A 24,303-nucleotide genomic window follows, 5' to 3' on the forward strand; every position below is an offset into this window, starting at 1 on the left:
ATTGAAGAGCCTTTACATTTAAAACCTCCTTTAAAGCATTTATTTTACACTTTAGTTTTCTTAAAATTGTGAATTAAAGCAAACCTGTCACTTAAAATGTTTTGAGTAAAAATCAGGACACTCTTATATATCTGCTTGAAGCCAGGAAAAAAGTCTGTATATTTTTCAACTGAAGTAAGGAGATAAATAAGATTTGTGAGGAAAGTTTCTCCCTGCATATAACTCAAGAGAGTATACTGAGCTTAAAAGGTTATTTATGGAATACAAGGAAGGAAGCTATAATAAAGACTTGATAGCTATAATTTAATTTTTTTAGTGTTGTAATTCAGATTCAATAATTCAGTAGCAGATGTAAAAAATGAAATGAGAGAAAAAAGTTGAAGTGCCACCGGACTGACTAATCAGTCATTGAAAATGCCTATAGCGGGAATTTACTCAGATAGAAAATGTTTGCACTGTCATTAAAGATCCCCTAATTTATATTAGTGAACTAAATAATGGCAGGCACAAAAATATATCCTAAGGCTGAGACTATGCATGAGACAAGCATTTCTAACCCACGCTGTTCTTGGGGCTCTAAATACTCTATCTCCCCTCACCTCCAGTAAAAATATTTCAGTCTCTCTGTTGCCTCCCTCCTCCACCCATACACATTCTCTCTCTCCTTCCCTCCTTCTCTCTCTCTCTCTCTCTCTCTCTTTCTCTTTCAGTGTTAGAAGTAATGGAGGCTAAGACCTAATTAAATAAATAATCAGCATTGACTCCCAACTCTTAAGACTGAAGCAAATATACTTAAGGCAAATAATCAGGCACGTAAACATATGTTAATTTAACACTCAAAAAAACCCAAAAACCTGTTATCTTTTTTACAAGTCTAGGAAGCCAAAATAACTAACTTATAATTGTCACCAGAGGAATACAGACTACTGCACAGGTTTAAATTTCCAGAAATATATATTTTTTAATTTGGAACTTGGTGATATCTCTAACAAATTGGGTGTTCATTAGTAGAAGTGTCACTGGTTCCCAGACCTAAAATTCCATGTACCCTGTAAAACCTACAAATAGGGAACACAGTCTATGTTTAGTTCTTTTGATTAGAAAGGAGACTAATATTATATTAAATCAGACCATAGTGTGGTAGCAACTGGGAAGTAATTGCTATTTTGTTGTTGTTGCTATTCAGATTAATCTAAACTGTTATTTAATTCTTGGTGGCACATATATAGTAGGAATTAGTCTGCTGGAAGGTAGGGAAAAGAAGGAAGAATAGTGGGATATGAAATAAATATTTATAGGTATAGTGATGGAAACTTTATATTTAGCAAATCATTTTACTTCAATGACTACACTTTAGAGAAGGTATTATTATCTTCATTTTGCAAATTAGGAAATGAAGACCCAAAGAGAGTGAGAGCCTGGCTCAAAGTAACCCAACTAATATTTGATATGGCAGAGATTAGACCACAAGTGAATCTGACTCCTAAGACCATGCCTGTCCTCTACTTAAAGGGAAATGGTATGTGCCAATGGGCATAGATTTTATTTCAACTTTCTGACCTTCTAGGTCCTAGAGACATCACTTTACATTTATAATTTCCTAGGAAGATATCATTGGGCTCATATCACAGCCTTGCTTGAGCATAGTACATACCTCATAGAGTTTTTATATGGATTAGATGAGTTAATACATAAAACTAGTTAGAATAATGTCTACACATAGTAAGTACTCCCTAAATGTTAGTTATTAGTTAAGAGTTCAAGTAATAACTAATGCTGATACCTTAGGAAGACTAGTTGTAGGAACTTCGGTATTTATAGCCTAGGCAGATTAAAAAGATGCAAATTATCAAGTCAGGGTCTTGAAATCAAGCCCCACATTGGGCTCCACACTCAACACAGAGTAACTTGAGTTTCTGTCTCCCTCTCACTCTGCCCTCCCTTCTCTTGCTCTCTCTCTCTCTAAAATAAATAAATCTTAAAAAGAAGATGCAAGTGACACCTTTCCTGTAAAATAGGGAATGGACTACCCAGTGTTGCTAAGGCAATGTGAGGACTAATTGTAAGAGTTCAAGTAGGCCAATTTTGATTATAAGTAAACAATTTTTAAAATTATATCAATTGTCAAAAAGGGAATAAAACACTTAGGATATGTTGAATCCTCTATTATGGACTTATACACCACTGTAAATCCACTGGGCACCCCTTCTAGGCTACTCCCTACCTCCAAGCCTGGGCCACTTGTCTTGCTCCCCAACTAAAATGGCAAGTCAACACTCCTGAAATAGAATGTTACCAATGAGAATAGATAATGAGAAGGCACCAACAGGTGAACTGCTCACTCCCTTTAACCAACTCTTCCAAATTGCATTTGTTTCATTAGTCATATCTGGACACCAGGACTGATTACATGATTAGTAGGGCCTAGTGAAAACTAAAAATGCAGAGCCCCATTTAAAATAAGAATTTCAAAATGGTGACAACAAATCATTAAACAAAATACAGGACCCCTCTAAACCTGGAGCAGTTGCGCAGGTCACATGCCCATGAATTTGGCCCTAAGGAGATAACCCAGGACTCTAAGCAACCACCTGTAATTTCTGTAAGTTATGGCCAGTTCAGTAACTTATTCTTTTGTATGTACTTTCCTCCCTTTTCCCTCATGCCCATTTCCCTCCAGTTATACCCCACCTTCACCGCTAATAAGGCATTAACATGCAAGATTTGTCTTAGGTTCTGTTTTCTAGGAATATAGACTATGACAGTGTATAACCTGAGTTTTTAAAATCTGAGAGACTGGTCCAAATCCCTTTTAATGTCAACACTAACTCTAAGATACCATACTTCCCTCAAATTAAGGATTTACGTTTTAAATAATTGTATTGTTCATTTAACGCAACCCTGAGATTGCGTGTGAGCTAGAATCCTTGGATTATTATATCTCCAATATTTTATTTTCTTTGTTTAGGCATAATATTACTAATTTATTAGAGGGGAAGACAAAGGAAAATAACAAAAGTGTCTCTTCCTTCCCTTCTTTACTCCAGTTTCTCTCCTGTTTGTCTAAGCATCTCCTGCAACCCTGCCACCTTTACATATTATTAGAGATACTTCAACTTCGTGCTTCTTTTCCATATTCACTAGTAACTGATATGGTAACTTCCAATCATTATGATTGTATCTAACCTCTGTATGGAAATTCATGTGCAGAAGTAGGCAAAAATTTGACGTATGAGTGAAATCATGTGGTACTTGTCTTTCTCTAATGACTTATTTCACTTAACATAATGATCTCTAGCTCCATTCATCTCATTGCAAATGGCAAGACTTCATTCTTTTTTATGGCTGAGGAATATTCCATATGTGTGTATATATCTTTTTTCTTCTCAAATCTAGGGTTAGGGTTTTCAGGTTATGGTGAGGGTTAGGGTTAGGGTTAGGGTCAGAAAAAAAAAAAAACAAATAAGCAAAGAGGAAACAAAAGGAAGGGAGGGGGCAAACCAAAAAAAAGACAACTGTAGAGAACAAACTGATGGTTGCCAGAGGGGAGGTGGGTGGCAGGATGGGTCAAATAGGTGAAGAGAATTAACAGATGCACTTGTGGTGAGGAGCACCAGGTATTTTATCAAAGTGTGGAATGACTATATTGTACACCTGAAAATAATATTACATTGTGTGTTAGCTAAATGCAATTTAGATAACCTACTTTTTTTAAAATGTAACTGTAAAAATAGGCATAAATTTAAATCTGAACCAAAACTGTGATGCCTGGGTGGCTCAGCAGTTGAGTGTCTGCCTTCAGCTCAGGGAATGGTCCTGAGAGTCCCAGGATTGAGTCCCACCCACATCAGGCTCCCTGCATGGAGCCAGCTTCTTCCTCTGCCTGTGTCTCTGTCTCTGTCTCTCTCTCTGTCTCTCATGAATAAATAAATAAAAAATCTATAAAAAAATAAAAAATCTGAACCAAAACTTTTTGAAATATGCATATTCATTCACAACATTTATTGTCTATTATCTATGACAAATGCAGGGGGGAAAGCAAAGTATTAGATACATATTTCGTTTAATTTTACATTTGTTTTTATTAAAGTTCGATTTGCCAACATATAGTATAACATGTGGTGCTCATCCCAACAAATGCCCTATGCAGTGCCTGACACCCAATTACCCCATCCCCTGTCCACCTCCCCTTCCACAACCCTTTGTTTGTTTCCCAGAGTTAGGAGTCTCTCATGGTTTGTCTCCCTCTCTAATTTTTCCCACTCACTTCCCCTCCTTTCCCTTATAGTCCCTTTCACTATTTCTTATGTTCCACGTATGAGTGAAACCATATGATGATTGTCCTCGAATTGACTTACTTCACTCAGCATAATACATCCAGTTCCATCCACATTGAAGCAAATGGTGGGTATTCATCCTTTCTGATGGCAGAGTAATATTCCATTGTGTATATATAACATGTATTCTTTATCCATTCATCTGTCAAAGGACATTGTGACACCTTGCGTAGTTTATTCTAGACATTGCTGCTATAAACATTGGGGTGCAGGTGTCTCACTGTTTCACTACATCAGTATTTTTGGAGTAAATACCTAATAGTGCAATTGTTGGATCATAGGGTAGCTCTATTCTTAACTTCTTGAGGAACCTCCACACTGTACTCCAGAGTAGCTGTACCACTTTGCCTTCCCACCAACAGTGCAAGAGAGCAAGAGAACTCCCCCTTCTCGACATCCTCTCAAATAATTGTTGTTTCCTGTCTTGTTAATTTTCACCATTCTCACTGGTGTGAGGTTGTATCTCATTGTGCTTTTGATTTGTATTTCCCTGATGGCAAGTGATACAGAGCATTTTCGCATGTGCTTGTTGGCCATGTGCATGTATTCTTTGCTGAAATTACTGTTCATGTCATCTGCCCAATTCATAATTGGATTTTTGGTTTCTCGGTTTTGAGTTTAGTATGTTCTTTATAGATCTTGCATAGTAGCCCTTTTTCTGATATGTCATTTGCAAATGTCTTCCCCATTCTTTTTTTTTAAAGATTTTTTATTTATTCACGAGAGACACACACACAGAGAGGCAGAGACACAGGCAGAGGGAGAAGCAGGCCCCATGTAGGGAACCCGACATGGGACTCGATCCCAGGTCTCCAGGATCAGGCCCTGGGCTGAAGGCAGTGCTAAACCGCTGAGCCACCCGGGCTGCCCTATCTTTCCCCTTCTATAGTTTGTCTTTTAGTTTGCTTTGGCTGTTTTGCTGTGCAGAAGCTTTTTATCTTGATTAACTCCCAATAATTTATTTTTGCTTTTGTTTCCCTTGCCTTTATGGATGTATCTTGCAAGAAGTTCCTGTGGCCAAGTTAAAAAAGAGTGTTCCCTGTGTTCTTCTCTAGGATTTTGATTGATTCTTGTCTCACATTTAGATCTTTCATCCATTTTGTGTTAATCTTTGTGTTTGGTGTAAGAGAATGGTCTAGTTTCATTCTTCTGCATGTGGCTGTCCAATATTCCCAACACTGTTCATTGAAGTAACTGTCCTTTGCATCTGTGTTCATCAGGGATATTGTTCTATTATTCACCTTTTTGGTGAGGTCTTTGTTTTGGGATCCAAGTAATGTTGAACCTTATAGAATGAGTTTGGAAGTATTCCCTCCTTTTCTATCCTTTGAAACAGATTTAATAGAATAGGTATTATTTCTGCTTTAAACGGTTGTTAGAATTCCACTGGGAAGTCATCTGGCCCTGGACTTTTATGTCTTGGGAGGTTTTTGATGGCTGCTTCAATTTCCTCGCTGTTTATTGGCCTGCTCTGGTTTTCTATTTCTTCCTGTTCCAGTTTTAGTAATTTATAGGTTTCCAGAAATGCATCCTTTTCTTTCAGATTGCCTAATTTGTTGGCATATAGTTGCTCATAATACATTTTTTAAATTGTTTGTAATTCCTTGGTATTGGTTGTGATCTCTCCTTTCTTCTTTTTTTTAAGATTTTATTTATTTATTCATTAGAGACAGAGAGAGAGAGACAGAGAGGCAGAGTAGTAGACAGAAGGAGAAGCAGGCTCCATATAGGGAACCAGATATGGGACTCGATCCCGGGACCCCAGGATCACGCGCTGAGCCAAAGGCAAATGCTCAACCACTAAGCCATCCAGGCATCTGTGATCTCTCCCCTTTCATTTGTGATTTTATTAATTTGAGTCTTTTCTCTTTTCTTTTTAATAAGGCTGGCTAGGGATTTATCTATCTTATCATATCTTTCAAAGAACCAACTCCCTGTTTTGTTGACTTGTTCTACCACTCTTCTGGTCCCTATTTCATTGAGCTCTGCTCAATCTTTATTCTCTCTCTTCTGCTTGGTGTAGGCTTTACTTGCTGTTCCTTCTCCAATTCCTTTAGGTGCGAGGTTAGTTTGTGTATTTGAGTTTGTTCCAATTTTTTGAGGGAGGCTTGTATTGTGACATATTACCCTCTTAGGACCACTTTTGCTGTATCCCCAAGATTTTGAATGGTTGTATCATCATTTCATTTGTTTCCATGAATCTTTTTAATTCTTCTCTAACTTCCTGGTTGGAGGAAGTAGGATGCTCTTTAACCACCATGTGTTTGAGTTTCTTCCAAATTTCTTCTTGTGACTGAGTCCTAATTTCAAAGCATTGTGGTCTGAAAATATGGAGGGAACAATCCCAGTCTTTTGGTATCGGTTGAGACCTGAGTTGTGACCCAGTATGTGGTCTATTCTGGAGAAAGTTCCATGTGCACTTGAGAAGAATGTGTATTCAGTTGTGTTTGGATGGAAAGTTCTGTATATATCTGTAAAATCTATTTGGTCCAGCCTATCATTTAAGGCTCTTGTTTCTTTCATGATGGCCTGATTAGAAGATCTGTCATTTGCTGAAGGTACCATGTTGAAGTCTGCTACTACTAGTGTATTATCTAAGTATCTCTTTACTTTGGTTATTTTTTAAAAGATTTTATTTATTTATTCATTAAAGTCAGAAAGAGAGGTAGAGACACAGGCAGAAAAGCAGGCTCCTCACCAGGAGGCCGATGCAGGACCTGATCCCGGGACCCCAGGATCATGCCCTGAGCCAAAGGCAGAAGCTCAACCTCCTGAGACACCCAGGTGTCCCTTTCCTTTGGTTATTAATTGATTGATATACTTGGTAGCTCCCATATTAGGGGCATAAATATTCATGATTGATGGGTCTCCTTGTTGGATAGGCCTTTTAAGTATGATATAGTGTCCCTCCTCATCTCTTACTACAAACTTCAGTATAAACTCATTTATCTGATATGAGGATTGCTACCCCAGCTTTCTTTTGAGGGTCATTTGAATGATTAATGGTTCTCCACCCTTCATTTTCAGGCTGGAAGTGTCCTTAGGTCTAAAATGAGTCTTTTGTAGACAGAATATAGATGGGTCTTGCTTTTTTATCCAGTACAAAATCCTGTGTCTTTTGATGGGATTATTTAACCCATTCATGTTCAGAGTTACTGTTGAAAGATATGAGTTTAGTGTCATCATCATACTTATTCAATCCCTGGTTTTTATGCATTGTTACTTTGGGCTCCTTCTTTGTTTTACAGGTTTCCCCTTCATATTTCTTGCAGAGTTGGTTGATGGTCACATACTCTTTCAATTTCTACCTATCTTGGAAGCTCTTTGTCTCTCCTTCTATTCTGAATGAGAGCCTTGCTGGATGAAGTATTCTTGGCTGCATGTTCTTCTCATTTAGGACCCTGAATATATCCTGCCAGCTCTTTCTGGCCTGTGAGGCCTTGGTGGAGAGGTCTGCTGTTAATCTGATATTTCTCCCCATATAAGTTAAGAATCTCTTGTTTCACTCCGTGTTAAGAATTTTCTTTTTATCTTTGAAATTTTCAAGTTTCACAATTAAATGTCAAGGTCTTGAACCTTTTTATTTTGCCTTTTTTTTGGGGGGGGGGTCCTCTCTCTCTCTTGGATCTGAATGCCTGTTTTCCTTCACCAGATTTGGGAGGTTCTCAGCTATGATTTGTTCAAATATACTTTGTGGTCCTCTGTCTCTCAGACTCTTCTGGAATCCCAATTAGATGTATATTCTTTCTTCTCAAGCTATCATTTATTTCACTAAGCCTTTCCTTGTGGTCTCTTGTTTTTTTCTATTTTTTTTCCTCAGCTTCCTTCCTTACCCTCAAATTGTTTTCTATGTCATTCTCTCTCTCCCATCTCATTAACCCTAGTAGTTAGAGCATCCAGTTTTGATTCCATCTCATTTAATCTGTTTCTTAATTCAGCCTAATTAGATCTCAATTCTGCAGTAATGAAGTCTCTAGAATCCTTCACCCTTTTTTCAAGAGCCACCAGTAAATTTATAATTGTACTTCTCAATTGAATTTCTGTGATCATATTTAAATCCAAATTCTGTAACTCTGTGGCAGAGAGTTTGTTTCTGGTTCTTTCTTTTGTGGTGAATTCTTCCCTCTAGTCATTTTGTCCAGTGGAGAGTGGCTGTTTGAGTGGGATGAGCCAAAAATATCAACCACAACCTAATTAAAATACACCCTAGATGATTCCAAAGAGGTCAGAGACCAGAAAATAAAAGAAAAACAAGAACAGAACAAAATAAAGCAATAGAACCACTAAAGTGAAAAATAAATTTTAAAATAAAGTAGTAAAACTAAAAACCCAAAGCCCAAAAAGAATGAAGAAGAAAAAAGGACAGGAAAAAATAGTAAAGTAAAGGGGTGGGGGGAGAGAAAAAGGGAGGGATAGTGGTGGTGAGGAAGTGGTAGTGAAGAGAGAATGTAGTCTACCGGAGGGGTCCTAGAGGGTGGTCCTCTTACTTCTGATTGTATTATGTTATGGTAGAAGATGCTCAATCCCAAATTAATATAAACTAACAATAGTTATATAAAGGCCCAACATTTACCACAAAAACAAACAAGATAAAAGAGGGAGTAGCATGGGAAGGGAGAGAGTATATAATCTCATAAAATGAACCAACATGGTGTTGGTTGTATACACCCGCTTGTTTCTGGGTGTATTTTGGTCATGTGTTAGAAGGTGCTAACTTCCACCATTGCAAAATAAAATGAGGTAGAAAAAAAAAAACAAAAACAAATACCCATATCTCATATATCTACCAAAATTAAATTGAATACGTTGAATGGAATCCAGAAGTGAAAAATATATGTAAGGCGTGTGATTGTTGAAATATGAAAGTCAAAAAGGAAAAAAAACTTAAAAATGAAGAGTTGGTAAAATATTTTAGTTAAGATGGGAAAAGAGAAAAATATTGGAAATTTTTAGTCTGAAATAAAAACTAGTCATAATGGTTAAAGAAAAAAAGAAAACAACCTTCCAGTTCTATATACTATTTTCCCTCAGTCTTGGAGATTTCCAGTGCTGCTAATTCAATAAACATTGATTTCCCTTGTTCTTGTAGCTGATCTTCTGGGTGAGGGGTCTACTGCACTGATTCCTAGGTATCTGTGCCAGGGTGGAGATGCCCCGCCCCCTGCCATGTGCTGAGCTCAGAATGAACTGTTTATCCTGTGAGGCCTTTCTTCCCTAGAGGCTCCACTTCTCCCTGGCATAAGGTGAAACAAAGAGGAAAAAAATGGTGGCAGCTAGATTTCTAGCTCTGGAGTCACGCTCTTCTCAAGTAATTAACACAGTCTCCCAGTCTGCACTGGCCTAGATGCTCCTGGGTGCAGACACGGTGCACTGATCTGCATAGCTTGTGGGGCACCCAGGGGAAGGATAGTTCTTGCTTCCTCTGCCCTCTCCACTTCTGCCTGTCCCAGCGGAAGGGCAGGATCCCCAACTTTGTCCGCTTGGTCGCCCTGGTATCCGGGGCCCTGTGCCACTTGACCTGCACTATCGGGGATCCACCTTTCCCAATGGGAAAGGAGTACAGCCACCTCTGTCCATTGCCACCTTCTAGGGTAAAGGCAGCTCCAGAGCCAGCTGGCCTAACCAACTGCCTTCTCCCAAATGCCCCAGAGGGTTGTGTTGCTTCACCTCTTTACCAATATCAGAAGCTGGTTTGTAGTGAGCTTTACCCCTGGCACCCCTCTTCTTCAAGTGATTCCAGGAATCTTGAGGCTTCACTGACCCTCATGGGATTTTGCCCGATTTCCCTTCTAAGCACTTTTCCATCAGGGAAACTGCATCACAAATTTTTAAAGTCCCTGTTTCTCCACAGCTGTGCTTTCCTGCCCTGAAGGCTTTCACAACTCCACTTTAGCCCTGCTAGTCACAGTTCTCCTCCCCCTACTGTATTCTTTTTTTTAACTTTTTTTTTATTCCCCACCTTCCTACCTTGTTAAAAGCAAAAACTTTTCTCTGTAGCTTTCTAGTTGTTCTTTTTTTAAAATCTCAGGTCGAATTCATAGGTGTTCAGGATGTTTTGAAAGTTATCAAGGTAAGATTGTGGGGTCAGATGACTTGAAGACCCCTACCCTTCTGCCATCTTTCTCCTCTCCTCTAAAGATTTTTCTAGGGAGAGGCGGGGCAAGATGGTGGAAGAGTAGGGTCACCAAGTCACCTGTCCCCACCAACTTACCTAGATAACTTTCAAATCATCCTGAAAACCTACAAATTTGGCCTGTGATTTAAAGAGAACAGCTGGAATGCTACAGTGAGAAGAGTTCCCGCTTCTATCAAGGTAGGAAGATGGAAAAAAATATAAAAAAAAGCATCCAGTGGGAGATGGGCCCCCACTAGGAGCCAGGCTAAGGCCGCAGCCAGGGACTCCAGGAGAGGAAAGCCTAATCCAGCAGAAGCAGGAACTTTAACAATCTTCCCGGACAGAAAGGCACTCGCAGGGAGCTCCAGCAGGAACCAAGGAGGGGCAGGAATGCCCTCAGGCTCCCAGGGACAGTAACAGAGGAACTGCACCCCAGGGGAGAGCGCACCACACATCACGACCAAGCTCCATAAAGGGCTGGAGCTTGCCCCAAGCGGGGCATCAGGGGCAGCTCAGGTGGCAGCTCAAGGCAGCAGCTCTGCCGGAGGGGGCTGTGCAGCCCCAGGAGCATGATCCCAGCGGGGCAGGCCCTGGAACCCAAGGCACCAGGGAACACAGCCCAGGATCTGGTGCTCCCCCCGGGACCGCCAGAGGCTGGGAGGACATGGGACAGCGAGGATGCTCCTGCTCCCGGGCGGCCCTGAGCTGTGCAGATCAGCGCCCGCAGCCCCCAGAGTATCCAGGCCCCTGCAGACTGGGAGACTATGGTAGTTACTGCTTGAAATGACTCTAAGGCTGGAGAGCTGGCCGCCGCCACTGTTGTTGTTCCTCCGGGTGTCACCTTGTACCTGGGACTGAGCAGGGCTGCCAGGGAGCAGGGAACTCACAGGATAAATGGATCCCACAGAACCGTGCACCTGGCAGGGGTGGGGCAGCACGCGCAGGTGCACACACCTGAGAACCAGCACAGCAAGCCCCTTCCCCAGAAGACCAGCTAGAAGGACAGGGGAAGAGCAAGTTTTTGACCAAGCACGGCTGGAAAGTTCCAGGGGAAGTCTAGAGACTTACAGTATATAGAATCAGAGGATACCCCTCCTTGTTTTTTTGTTTTTTGTTTGTCTCCACCCCCCCTTTTTTTTCTCTTTTTCTCCTTTTTCCAGTACAACTTGTTTTTAGCCAGTCTGCACTGAGCAAAATGACTAGAAGGAAAAACTCACCACAAAAAAAGGTATCAGAAACAGAACTCTCTTCCACAGAGTTACAGAATTTGGATTACAATTCAATGTCAGAAAGCCAATTCAGAAGCACTGCTATACAGCTACTGGTGGCTCTAGAAAAAAGCATAAAGGACTCAAGATACTTCATGACTGCAGAATTTAGATCTAATCAGGCTGATATTAAACATCAATTAAAAATGAGATGCACTCCAAACTGGAGGTCCTAATGATGACAGTTAATGAGGTACAAGAAAGAGTAAGTGACATAGAAGACAAGTTGATGGCAAGGAAGGGATCTGAGAAAAAAAGAGAAAAACAATTAAAAGATCCTGAGGATAGGTTAAGGGAAATAAATGACAGCCTCAGAAGGAAAAATCTGCGTTTAATTGGGGTTCCCGAGGGCCCGAAAGAGACAGAGGACCAGAAAGTGTATTAGAACAAATCATACCTGAGAACTTCCCTAACTTGGGAAGGGAAGCAGGCATTCAGATCCAGGATATAGAGAGATCCCCCCATAAAATCAATAAAAATTGCTAAACACCTCCACATTTAATAGTGAAACTTGCAAATTCCAAAGATAAAGAAAACATCCTTAAAGCAGCAAGAGACAAGAGATCCCTAAACTTTATGGGGAGAAGTATTAGGTTAAGAGCAGACCTTTCCACAGAGACCTGGCAGGCCAGAAAGGCAGGATATATTCAGGGCCCTAAATGAGAAGCACCTGCAGCCAAGAATACTCTATCCAGCAAGGCTCTTATTCAGAATAGAAGGAGAGATAAAGGGCTTCGAAAATAGGCAGAAACTGAAAGAATATGTGACCACCAAACCAGCTCTGCAAGTAATATTAAGGGGGACTCAGTAAAAAACGAGGAAGTCCAAGGAAACAATCCGCAAAAACAGGAACTGAATAGGTATTATGTTGACACTAAATTCATATCTTTCAATACTAACTCTGAACGTGAATGAGTTAATGATCCCATTAAAAGGTGCAGGGTTTCAGACTGGATAAAAAAGCAAGACCCATCTATTTGGGGTCTACAAGAGACTCATTTTAGACATAAGGACACCTACAGCCTGAAGATAAACAGTTGTAAAACAATTAATCATTTAAATGGTCCTCAAAAAAAAAAAAATCAGGTTAGCCATCCTCATATTAGATAAATTAAAGTTTATCCCAAAGACTTTAGTAAGAGATGAAGAGGGACACTATATCATACTTAAAGGATCTATCCAACAAGAGGACCTAAAATCGTGAATATTTAGGCCCCTAATTATTAATTAGGCTGCCAATTATATCATTCAATTAATAACATACTTAGATAATCATAAATTTATACTAGGGGAGTTGAACATGACGTTTTCTACAATTGATAGATCTTCTAAGCACAGCATCTCCAGGGAAACAAGAGCATTAAATGATACACTGGGCCAGATGGATTTCAAAGATATTTACAGAAATTTACATCCAAATGCAACTGAATACACATTCTTATCAAGTGCACATGGAATTCTCTCCATAATAGACCATATACTGGGTCACAAATCAGGTCTTAACCGATAGCAAAGGACTGGGATTGTCCCCTGTTTATTTTCAAACCATAATGCTTTGAAACTAGAACTAAACCACAAGAAGTTTGGAAGTATTTCAAACACATAGAGGTTAAAGACCATCCTGTTAAAAGATGAAAGGGCCAACCAGGAAATTAGAGAAGAATTAAAAAGATTCATGGAAATTAATGAGAATGAAGATACAACTGTTCAAAATCTTTGGGATACAGCAAAAGCAGTCCAAAGGGGGAAATACATCGCAATACAAGCATCCATCCAAAAAATGGAAAGAACTCAAAGAACTCAAATACAAAAGCTAACCTTGAACCTAAAGGAGCTGGAGAAGGAACAACAAATGAAACCTTACCAAGCAGAAGAAGAGAGGTAATAACGATTCGAGCAGAACTCAATGAAATAGAGACCTGAAGAACTGTGGCACAGATCCAAAAAACTAGGAGTTGGCACTTTGAAAAAATTAGTAAGATAGATAAACCATTACCCAGCCTTATTAGAAACAAAAAGGACTCAGATTAATAAAATCACAAGTAAAAAAGGAGAGATCACAACCAATAGCAAGGAAATACAAACGATGTTAAAACATATTATGAGCAGCATTATGCCAATAAAGTAGGCAATCTAGAAGAAATGGACGCATTTCTGGAAAACCACAAAGTCCCAAAATTGGAACAGGAAGAAATAGAAAACCAGAACAGTCCAATAACCAGGGAGGAAATTGAAGCAGTCAACAAAAACCTCCAAAGACACAAAAGTCCAGGGCCAGATGGCTTCCCAGGGGAATTCTATCAAATGTTTAAAAAAAAAAAAAAAACAAAACCTATTCTAAAGCTGTTCCCGAAAGACAGAAAGGGATGGAATACTTCCAAACTCGTTCTATGAGGCCAGCATCACCTGAATTCCAAAACCAAAGACCACACCAAATAGGAGAATTATAGTCCAATATCCCTGATGAACATAGATGCAAAATTTCTCAACAAGATACTAGCCAGTAGGATCCAATATTGTATTAAGAAGATGATTCACCATGACCAAGTGGGATCTATCCCCGGGATGCAAGGCTGGTTCAACCCTGGTAAAGCAATCAATGTGATTGATCATATCAACAATAGAAAAAACAAGAACCATATGATATTCTCAATAGATGCAGAGAAAGCATTTGAAAAAAATACTGCATCCATTCCTGATCAAATCACTATACTTCAGAGTGTAGGGATAGAGAGAAGATTCCTCAGCCTCTTAAAAGCCATCTACGGAAAGCCCACAGCTAGTATCATTCTCAAGGTGGAAACACTGGGAGCCTTTCCCTTAGAAACACGACAGGGATATCCACTCTCACCACTGCTATTCAACATAGTACTAGAAGTCCTAGCCTCAGCAAAACAAAAAGAAATAAAGGCATTCAAATTGCCAAAGAAGTCAAACTCTCCCTCTTCGCACATGACATGATACTGTTCGTAGAAAACCCAAAAGACTCCACCCCACGATTGTTAGAACTCAATATAGCAATTTGGCCGTGTGGCAGTATACAAAACCAACGCCCAGAAATCAGTGGTATTTCTATTCACTAACAATGAGACAGAAGAAAGAGAAATTAAGGAGTCAATCCCATTTACAATTGCACCCAAAAGCAGAAGATACCTAGGAATAACCTAACCAAAGAGGTAAAGGATCTATACCCTAAGAACTACAGAAAACTTCTGAAAGAAATGGAGGAAGACAAAAAGAGATGGAAAAATATTACATGCTCATGGATTGGAGGAATTAACATTGTCAAATTATTATCTATGCTACCCAGAGCAATTTACATGTTCAGTGCAATCCCTTTCAAAATACCAGGAACTTTCTTCACAGAGTTGGAACAAATTATCTTAAGATTTGTGTATTATCAGAAAAGATCCTAAATAGCCAGGGGAATATTGTAAAAGAAAACCAGAGCTAGGGGCATCAGAATGCCAGATTTCAGGTTATACTACAAAGCTGTGGTCATCAAGACAGTGTGGTACTGGCACAAAAACAGACACATAGATCAATGGAACAGAATAGAGAATCCAGAAGTGGACCCTCAACTTTATGGTCAACTAGTTTTTGACAAAGCAGGAAAGACTATCCCCTGGAAAAAAGACAGTCTCTTCAATAAATGTTGCTGGGAAAATTAGACAGCCACTTGCAGAGGAGTGAAACTAGATCCTTCTCTTATACCATACACAAAGATAAGCTCAAAATGGATGAAAGATCTAAATGTGGGACAAGAATCCATCAGAATCCTAGAGAAGAACACAGGCAACACCCTTTTTGAACTTTGCCACAGCAACTTCTTGCAAGATACATCCATGAAGGCAACAGAAATAAAAGCAAAAATGAACTATTGGGACTTCATCAAGATAATATGCTTCTGCACAGCCAAAGAAACAGTCAACAAAACTCAAAGACAGCCTACAGAATGGGAGAAGATTTTTGCAAATGACCTATCAGATAAAGGACTAGTATCCAAGATCTATAAAGAACTTATTAAACTCAATAGCAAAGAAACAAACAATCCAATCATGAAATGGGCAAAGGACATGAACAGAAATTTCACAGAGGAGGACATAGACATGGCCAACAAGCACATGAGAAAATGCTCCGCATCACTGGCCATCAGGGAAATACAAATCAAAACTACAATGAGATACCACCTCACACCAGTGAGAATGGGGAAAATTAACAAGGCAGGAAACCACAAATGTTGGAGAGGATGTGGAGAAAGGGGAACCCTCTTGCACTGTTGGTAGGAATGTGAACTGGTGCAGCCACTCTGGAGAACTGTGGAGGTTCCTCCAAGAGTTAAAAATAGATCTGCCCTCCGACCCAGCAATTGCACTGCTGGGGATTTACCCCAAATATACAGATTCAGTAAAATGCCGGAACACCTACACCTCAATGTTTATAGCAGCACTGTGCACAATAGCCAAACTGTGGAAGGAGCCTTGGTGTCCATCAAAAGACGAATGGATAAAGAAGATGTGGTCTATGTATACAATGTAATATTAGTCTGCCATTAGAAACGACAAATACCCACCCACCATTTTCTTCGACGTGGATGGAACTGGAGGGTATTATGCTGAGTGAAATAAGTCAATCGGAAAAAGACAAACATTATATGGTCTCATTCATTTGGGGAATATAAAGATTAATGAAATGTAATAAAGTGAAAGGAGGGAAAATGAGTGAAAATATCAGTGAGGGTGACAAAACATGAAAGACACCTAAATCTGAGAAACGAACAAGTAGTGGTGGAATGGCAGGTAGGCAGAGGGTTGGGGTGACAGGGTGATGGGCACTGAGGGGGGCACTTGGTGGGATGAGCACTGGGTGTTATGCTAAATGTTGGCAAATTGAAATCCAATTAAAAAAAATATTTTTCAAAAAAAAAGATTTTTCTAGAAAGAGATCTTATCATTATGTAGCTTGAGATTTTATAATGGAGGCTTTGTGTTTAGGTACACAAAACAAAAGTTATTATTAAAGTGGAAGTAGGGGATCCCTGGGTGGCTCAGTAGTTTAGCCCTTGCCTTCAGCCCAGTGCCTGATCCTGGAGTCCCAGGATCAAGTCCTGCATCAGGCTCCCTGCTTGGAGCCTGCTTCTCCCTTTGCCTGTGTCTCTGCCTCTCTCTCTTTCTCTCTCTCTCTCTCTCTCTGTCTGTCTTTCATGAATAAATAAATAAAATAAAAATCTTTAAAAAATATATAAATAAAATGGAAAATGATATGTGGAAGATCTCTTGAACAAACAAAAATGACTATAAATGGTAGAGTATTTGGACTAGAATTCTGGAAGGATTTATAGAGGATTTAGTATTTGACATATGAAATTGGGGACAGATGTCTGGCAATTATTACTTTATTCAGAATCCAACTTGATTAAAAATATTGTTTCTTGTTATTAGAGATATCTAGACATTTGTGTACATAGCACTTGATTATGCTCTTTCTGTGTTGAGTAATTGGAAGGTAGCTCCCTGGGTGGCTGAGTGGGAGAGTGTCTGCCTTTGGCTCAGGTTGTATCTTGGGGTCCTGGGATCATGTCCCACATCTCCCTGCTGGGATCCTGCTCCTCCCTCTTCCTAGGTTTGTGCCTCTATTTCTGTGTCTCTTGTGAATAAATAAATAAAATCCTTAGAAAAAAAAAGATCAATCAGAAGATGTATCCTAGTCACCATCCCATTTTTACTCCTAGAATTACTATTGCTTCTAGTAGGAGGGTTACTATTGTGACCTAAACCTGGCCTTCGGTCACATTTTTTTATTACAGAATGTTATCCTTTGTTTATTTCTTTTATGTAACCTAAATGGCATAATAACTTGTGAATTTCATACCTTCAATTTTTCAATCAAGAACATAAGGAAAAACAAACCTATTGAATAATTATCAAGACTCTAGTAGAAAAATGCAACTGAAAAAATTCAATTTTAAAGTAAGCAAAAATAACTTCCTCCACAGCAAACTTATCTGTTAAGTAAAGCAAGCAATGATTGTTGAGCCATTAGTAAATTTTGGCAAACTCAGATTTCTCTGATAAAGAACAATTTCTAAGCTTATCAGAGCTAAACAAGTGGGACTTAATTGGAAAGAGTTTGTTGAATTGACAGATTGATGGAAAAAATATGTCTTTAGTGTTGTGTTTGATTTTCAGTCTCTTGAACTTCCATGTACTTTTAAAGCAATTTTTCTTTGTTGAGTTATAAAGATGTGGGTGTCAGTGTGAATTTGTGTCAGAAAAGTTTGGCTGAAATTTTTCAGGAGGTTCATTTTGTCAGTCTCTTGAATTTTTCATTGCAATTCTGATATGCCTCTGAATGAAACCAAAATTTACTTAAAAAAATGTAATATTACCCTATTTCTTTTTCACAGTCCTTTAATGAATAGTGTTTCAGAGGCCTGAATTTAAAAACCAATGTCACAGTCTAACCCTATTAAATTCTAATATCTAACTTTGTCTTTTCAAGTAGAATCCTGCCAATTGTATTGATATTAATAAATGTCTTTATATATATATAATTGTTCAATAATAGAGTATATATAAAATGGTGTAAGTTAAAAAATATCTCTGTGAAGAGGGCATTGTAAGAGATGTGGAAAATGTGCATGTATTTAGGAGCCGTTTGAATACAATACTTAAAATTATTAGTTGTCAATGAGGAGAGAAAAAGAAAAGTACAGATAATGTTGGGGAAATTAAAGCAATTAACTATAGTGTTTGAGGGGACACTGAAGCTTTGTGCATATATATGTGCATATGTATTCTCTGGGGTTTGCTCTAAATTTTCTTTATGAATCAGCAGTAATTTTTCACATCTCTGTGCATATGAAAAGTACTAAAGACAGGAACTTCTATCATTGGTTTATAAAAATCAGGATATTTCAACAGAAGAAAAATATTTTATCCTTTTATATAATTTAACTTTATATCACCTATATTGCCAAGAACATACATCAATAAAGTAAGATTTCTTTGAACTTTAGTTTCTCTTTCAAGTTAGATTTTAAAGAATGAAATATTAGGAATTCCATCAATAAATTTAAGTAGAAATGGCTTCATTTGAACTAATGGCTGAATAAAATAGTGACATTCACATATTAAACATGATGTTTTGGTATATTATATTACACATTTTCACTTATTTCATGAAGAGTAGAATTTTTATGTGCAGTAATTCAGAAAAATGTGAGTTGACATGGAACTCTTCTGCACATTAGAAAATTCTTTAACTGATACTGTTTTCTTTTAGTTGTTTTATGGAATATTTGATTAAATATTCTAAACACTTCTCATTGTTCTTTAGTTTCAGCTCAAATTCTCAAGAGCAACCTTACAGCAATGGAACAACAAATTGTTCATCTGGAACGTGACATCAAGAAATTCCCCCAAACAGAAAATCAACATGATAAGTTTGTGGAGAAAATGACAATATCCTTTATTTATTTAAGCATTTTGTTTATTAGTCTCTCTCTCTCTCTCTCTCTCTTTCTCTCTCTCTCTCTCTCTCCTCCTCCTCCTCCTCCTCTCCCTCTCCCCTGCCCTCTCTCCCTCCCTCCCTCCCTCTCTGCCTGTGTGTATATGGGTGAGTGTATTTACTGTGTGGTTAGTTCTAAACTTACCAGTCTATCTATTCATACTCTCTGGGTGAATTTGCATATAGGCTGTTCTTTTATTAGTAGCAAAAATTTCAGTTCACAGTGTTTGGAACCAGGTAGAGTAGGCAAGGAAACAATTATATGAGAAAAAAATGTCATTTCTCAAGAATTTCATTTGAAGGCCCACTAGATATGCAAGGTAAGTCTTATGAGGCTTGATTAGACTGAAAACAAAACAAAAAATTTCCTTATGTAACCAGTTATTTAAAGGAAATGATCAGCATAAGATTTTTTTTTGGTCAGATTCTTTTCCCTTTGCATGTATGCAGGTACTTCCTGAGGGCAGACTTGCATATTCAAGGGCAATCAGAGGATGCCCAATAATGAGTAGACTATAAGGATTGCAAAGGATAGGTAAAATGAATGCCTAGATGGGTGGATAGATGAATTGATCAGTAGATTATGTACTTAAATAAATTGTAGTAGTTATCTATATACCATTAAGCATTTCCTTCTAAATAACTGTTTTTAAACCCCTATTTTATGTACAGTATATTTGTATAAAGTATAGAAATATATGAAAGAAGAACTTGAGAAATAGCATTTAGCTTGAATTATTTAATGTTAAATCTGGCATCTAAAGATAAACTACATTACACCTGGGTTTGTTTGTTTGTTTGTTTTTTTCAATTTTGGTTTTCAAAAGTTAAAGCCATATCCTCCTCCTCTAGGTTTAAATAAATACCTTGAACTGCTGATTGATCACCATTTTATATCTCTTGAGGGAATAAATACTATAAACTCCTTATCTGATAATAAGTAAATTCTTTCAACAAGTATATGGCAGTCACCTTGTTTCAAGGTTAAATCTATTGCCTTTTTCTTGCGATATGCTTATTTTCCTGCCAAACTTAGAAACTATGGTACTGAACTCAAATTACTTCAGAATGGCAATTTAGACTTATGTGAAAAATGGTTTTTCATTCTAAGGCTTTGTGTTCATGAATTAATACTGTGTTTTATGTGGTCTATTAGTGATGCTGAGTACTTTAATAAATGGGAACATTGGAAACATAAGTTTGTGGGTGACTGGAAGTAGGAAATCTTCAAAACTAATCTGGGGTTATATAACTTCCCACGTTGGGATATTTAATGTGAAGATTTAACTTTATTGCTGATTAGATTTTTCTTAAAAATATGTCATATTGTCCTGTGGCTGGAAACACCACCTACATCTTTCAACTTTTGATTTTGATTCTTGTCTCATATATTAAAATTTAATTCCTGATCCACTTGTTCTTTTTAACATTTTCTTCTATGGTTGGCTTATGACAACACAACAGCTTGCAACATTGAAGAGTCTTTGTTGCTCATTTAGGAAAAAAAAAAAAAGTAATTTCAAATCCTCATGAACTTGGCCTAAACTCTTTATTTTATTTCTGTCTTTATGCAGGTAATTAAGGACTTTAAAATGAAAATCTAGGGCCTTCTATATCTGTATGTTACAGATGAATGGTTATTCATCGTTTAAGTGACACTAATGTGTGACTATTTGTCCATAAGGGGATTGCAAACTATATTAAACTGTATTGGACTATTACTTTGCATATCATATTATTTTGAAAAACAAAATAAAATATACAGCAATTTATTTTAGGTAAAAAGTTTAGAATATTAACTTGAGTTGGTTATATTTCTAAGTTAATGAATTATGATGATAGAACTGTTGCTCAAATTATTCTTGCTTTGGAAGACTCCATTGGCACCCATTGAGAGTTTCAATCTTATGAAAAATTACAAACAAAATGCATGATCTTTGGGGTGCCTGGGTGGCTCCATCAGGTAAGTGTCTACCTTCCACTGGTGTCATGATCCCAGGGTCCTGGGATGGAGCCCCGCATCTGTGGGGAGCCTGCTTCTCCCTGTCCCTCTGCCTGCTACTCTCCTTATGTTTTCTCTCTCTCTCTCTCTCTGCCAAATCAATAAATAAAATATTTTTAAAATGCATGATCTTCATATGTATATATGTTACAGGATTTCTGGTGCCTAATTAATATTTGTCTACTCTTTTGGCACTCCAAAAGAGAAGGGTATTTTATTTATTTATTTTTTTAACAGAAGGGTATTTTAAAGTGGAATACTTGATTATGTTGTAAAATTAGAACCACAATTCTATTTTTAGTACAGGATTCTTTGTAGTGGATGTTTTTCAATGTTTCTATCCCCGGCCAATAATTTGTTTTACTTCAAGTCACTGACCTTTAAACTGAATTAGCTCCAGGCACAAGTAGGGAAGCAGTTTCCCTTGAAAGTAACCTCACCTACTTAAAGAGTAATCTCTCTTATAAGGACTGTGAGTCAAAACCTGAACGGCACTGTCATGCCTCTTGGCTTTCAGAATAGCATGAGTGCTATAGTTAGCAACAATGAGAGACCAACTGAATCTGCTAGCTGAATCGTAACCAAATCTCCAGGTTGAGCTAAGTCGCATAGCAACTTATGTTTACCCTACTCTTTCTCAACATTAATTGAACACTTAAAATATGCTAGGCATTGCCAGACCATGAAAATACAGTAGTGCACAAGATGGACAATTTGACCTCAGGCTACCGATGGTCTGGCATTTACATGCTTCTTTGACTTGCTGTCTCTATGGTCAAGATCCTGTCTGGTGTGTTAATTTCTTTCTTTTTTTTCTTTTTCTTTTTAATTTATTTATTCATGAGACACACACACACACACACAGACAGAGAGAGAGAGGCAGAGACACAGGCAGAGGGAGAAGCAGGCTCCATGCAGGGAGCCCAATGTGGGACTGGACCACAGGACTCCAGGATCACGCTCTGGGCAGAAGGCAGGTGCCAAACTGCTGAGCCACCCAGGTATCCCCTGGTATGTTAATTTCTATATGCCCATCACAATGTGTGGCATGTAGCAATATGTAGGCACTCAGTAGGTACATATTGAATCACAGAATATTATAGCTAGAGACAATGAAGACCATTTACTCCCAGCTCCTACTTTTAATTAGCATTTCAAAATGGATATTGTTAAACAGTGGTAGGCTGTACTTATGGTTATTAAACTTTTCTTCATATTAATCTTCTCGGGAACTTTAACATTAAATCACCTTTTATGAGCATGCATGTAAAATATAATCAGATTTAGAAGGGATAATATGCACCTTTTTAGAGCAAATTTACAAAAAAACAAAAAAAAACAAAAAAAACAAAACTGACCAGTGGAGGTTAAAAAAAGAATAAAACCTTTCCTATGAATGGATTGGTTCAGACTATTTCCTGGATCCTGAAAAATATCTGGTGGCTTTAGAAGGAACCTTATCACCTTTGTCTCCCTTTTTCTATACAAAACTGGTTGCTTTTCTGCCTCAAAAAAAAAAAAAAAGAAAGAAAAAGAAAGAAAAAGAAAAAATAGATGGAAAGAGTAAAATAAGCAAAATTAATTTTTTAAGATTACAAAGCATGAAGAAATGGAGGAAAACTGTCTTATAAACATAGTAAGTAGGGAAGTTCTAGGATCAAAGGGGATGATCTATAATGGATATAATAGCACTATATATATAATATATATATATAGGAATGCACAGTGTTTAAAAACCTAAATAACCATGTGGGAAAGGTATTGCTATTATCCTGATTTACAAAAAAGAAAACAAAGTTCTTGGTATTCTTCATGTGTTTATGGTCATAATAGTATTGGAAATTTTTGTTCAGTTGTTCAGTGAATTAAGATGGAATCTATATACTTTTTTTAACTAAGTTTAAAAAGCAATATTCACTCATTTATTGAATATGTTCTATGTATTAGACATTGCCTAATTTTACATACTTTAGCTTATAAAAGATGTTCTTATTTATTAAAAGACTATTTTCCATAATTGATGCTAAAATTGACCACCATTGTGCCTGTTTCATTGTAATGAGCTCGAATCATATCAGAATACTTTCAACAATTCATGAAGTTATTTCTAATAGCTCTGTTGTTTTTAATTCATTTATTTATAGAGGCATTTCTTTTTCTCTTATAAGATTACTAGGAATTATGTATTCTCTGTCTGTGTTTGGCTCTTGTTGCAAATAATGGTGTGGTAAGGTTCAGAAACACACCTAAAATCACATTTTCAAAGTTATGAAAAATAACCCATACTAAAGAGACGTGAGAGGAAGCACTGTGAATGGACTGCTAACCAATCCTTAGGCCACTACTCTGACGTGATATTATATCTGGATTCTGATTTTTGCAATTTTTTTGGTCCTACACTAGTAGTATGACTGCACAAGAGTTTTTCTTTATCTTTTTTTAAGTCAAAGCATCATTTTACTTACTACTCCTTGCTGTTTCTGAAAGAAAAGAACACCATTCTTAAAATACAGCTTCTGAGACTTTTTAAAAAATATTTTATTTATTTCTTCATGAGAGATACAGAGAGAGAGAGGCAGAGACATAGGCAGAGGGAGAAGTAAGCTCCATGCAGAAAGCCCAGTGTGGGACTTGATCCCGGGACTTCAGGATCATGCCCTGGGCCGAAGGCAGGCGGTAAGCCACCGAGCCACCCAGGGATCCTCTAGACTTTTAAATATATGTTGTGATTTATTCTAAACATCTTAAACTATCTGAAAAAAAAATTAACCACAATGTTGACCTTACTGCTTATATCCGGTAGACAAATTTCTTTTTTTTTTCTATATTTTTTATTGGAGTTCGATTTACCAATATATACTATAACACCCAGTACTCATCCTGTCCAGTGCCCCCTCACTGACGTTACCCATTCACCCAATCTCCCGGCCATTTCCCCTTCCACTACCCCTTGTTTGTTTCCCAGAGTTAGGAGTCTCTCATGTTTTGTCACCCTCTCTGATTTTTCTGACTCATTTTCTCTCCTTTCCCATATGATCCCCTTTACTATTTTTTATATCCCCCCTGTGAGTG

General features: G+C 37.8%; 1 protein-coding gene across 6 annotated transcripts in view; it reads left to right on the forward strand.

Annotated features, from left to right (window-relative positions):
* The window catches only part of DIAPH2 (diaphanous related formin 2), a 1,085,411-nt gene that overhangs the window by 709,603 nt on the left and 351,505 nt on the right, over positions 1 to 24,303 (forward strand). For all 6 annotated transcript variants that reach the window (XM_072744409.1, XM_072744404.1, XM_072744407.1 and 3 more), the window contains one exon: positions 19,059 to 19,183. In XM_072744409.1, coding sequence (XP_072600510.1) covers positions 19,059 to 19,183 — 125 coding nt within the window. The remainder of the gene's footprint in view (positions 1 to 19,058; positions 19,184 to 24,303) is intronic.

This window comes from Vulpes vulpes, chromosome X (genome assembly GCF_048418805.1).
Source record: "Vulpes vulpes isolate BD-2025 chromosome X, VulVul3, whole genome shotgun sequence".
In the NCBI taxonomy this organism is placed as follows: domain Eukaryota; kingdom Metazoa; phylum Chordata; class Mammalia; order Carnivora; family Canidae; genus Vulpes; species Vulpes vulpes.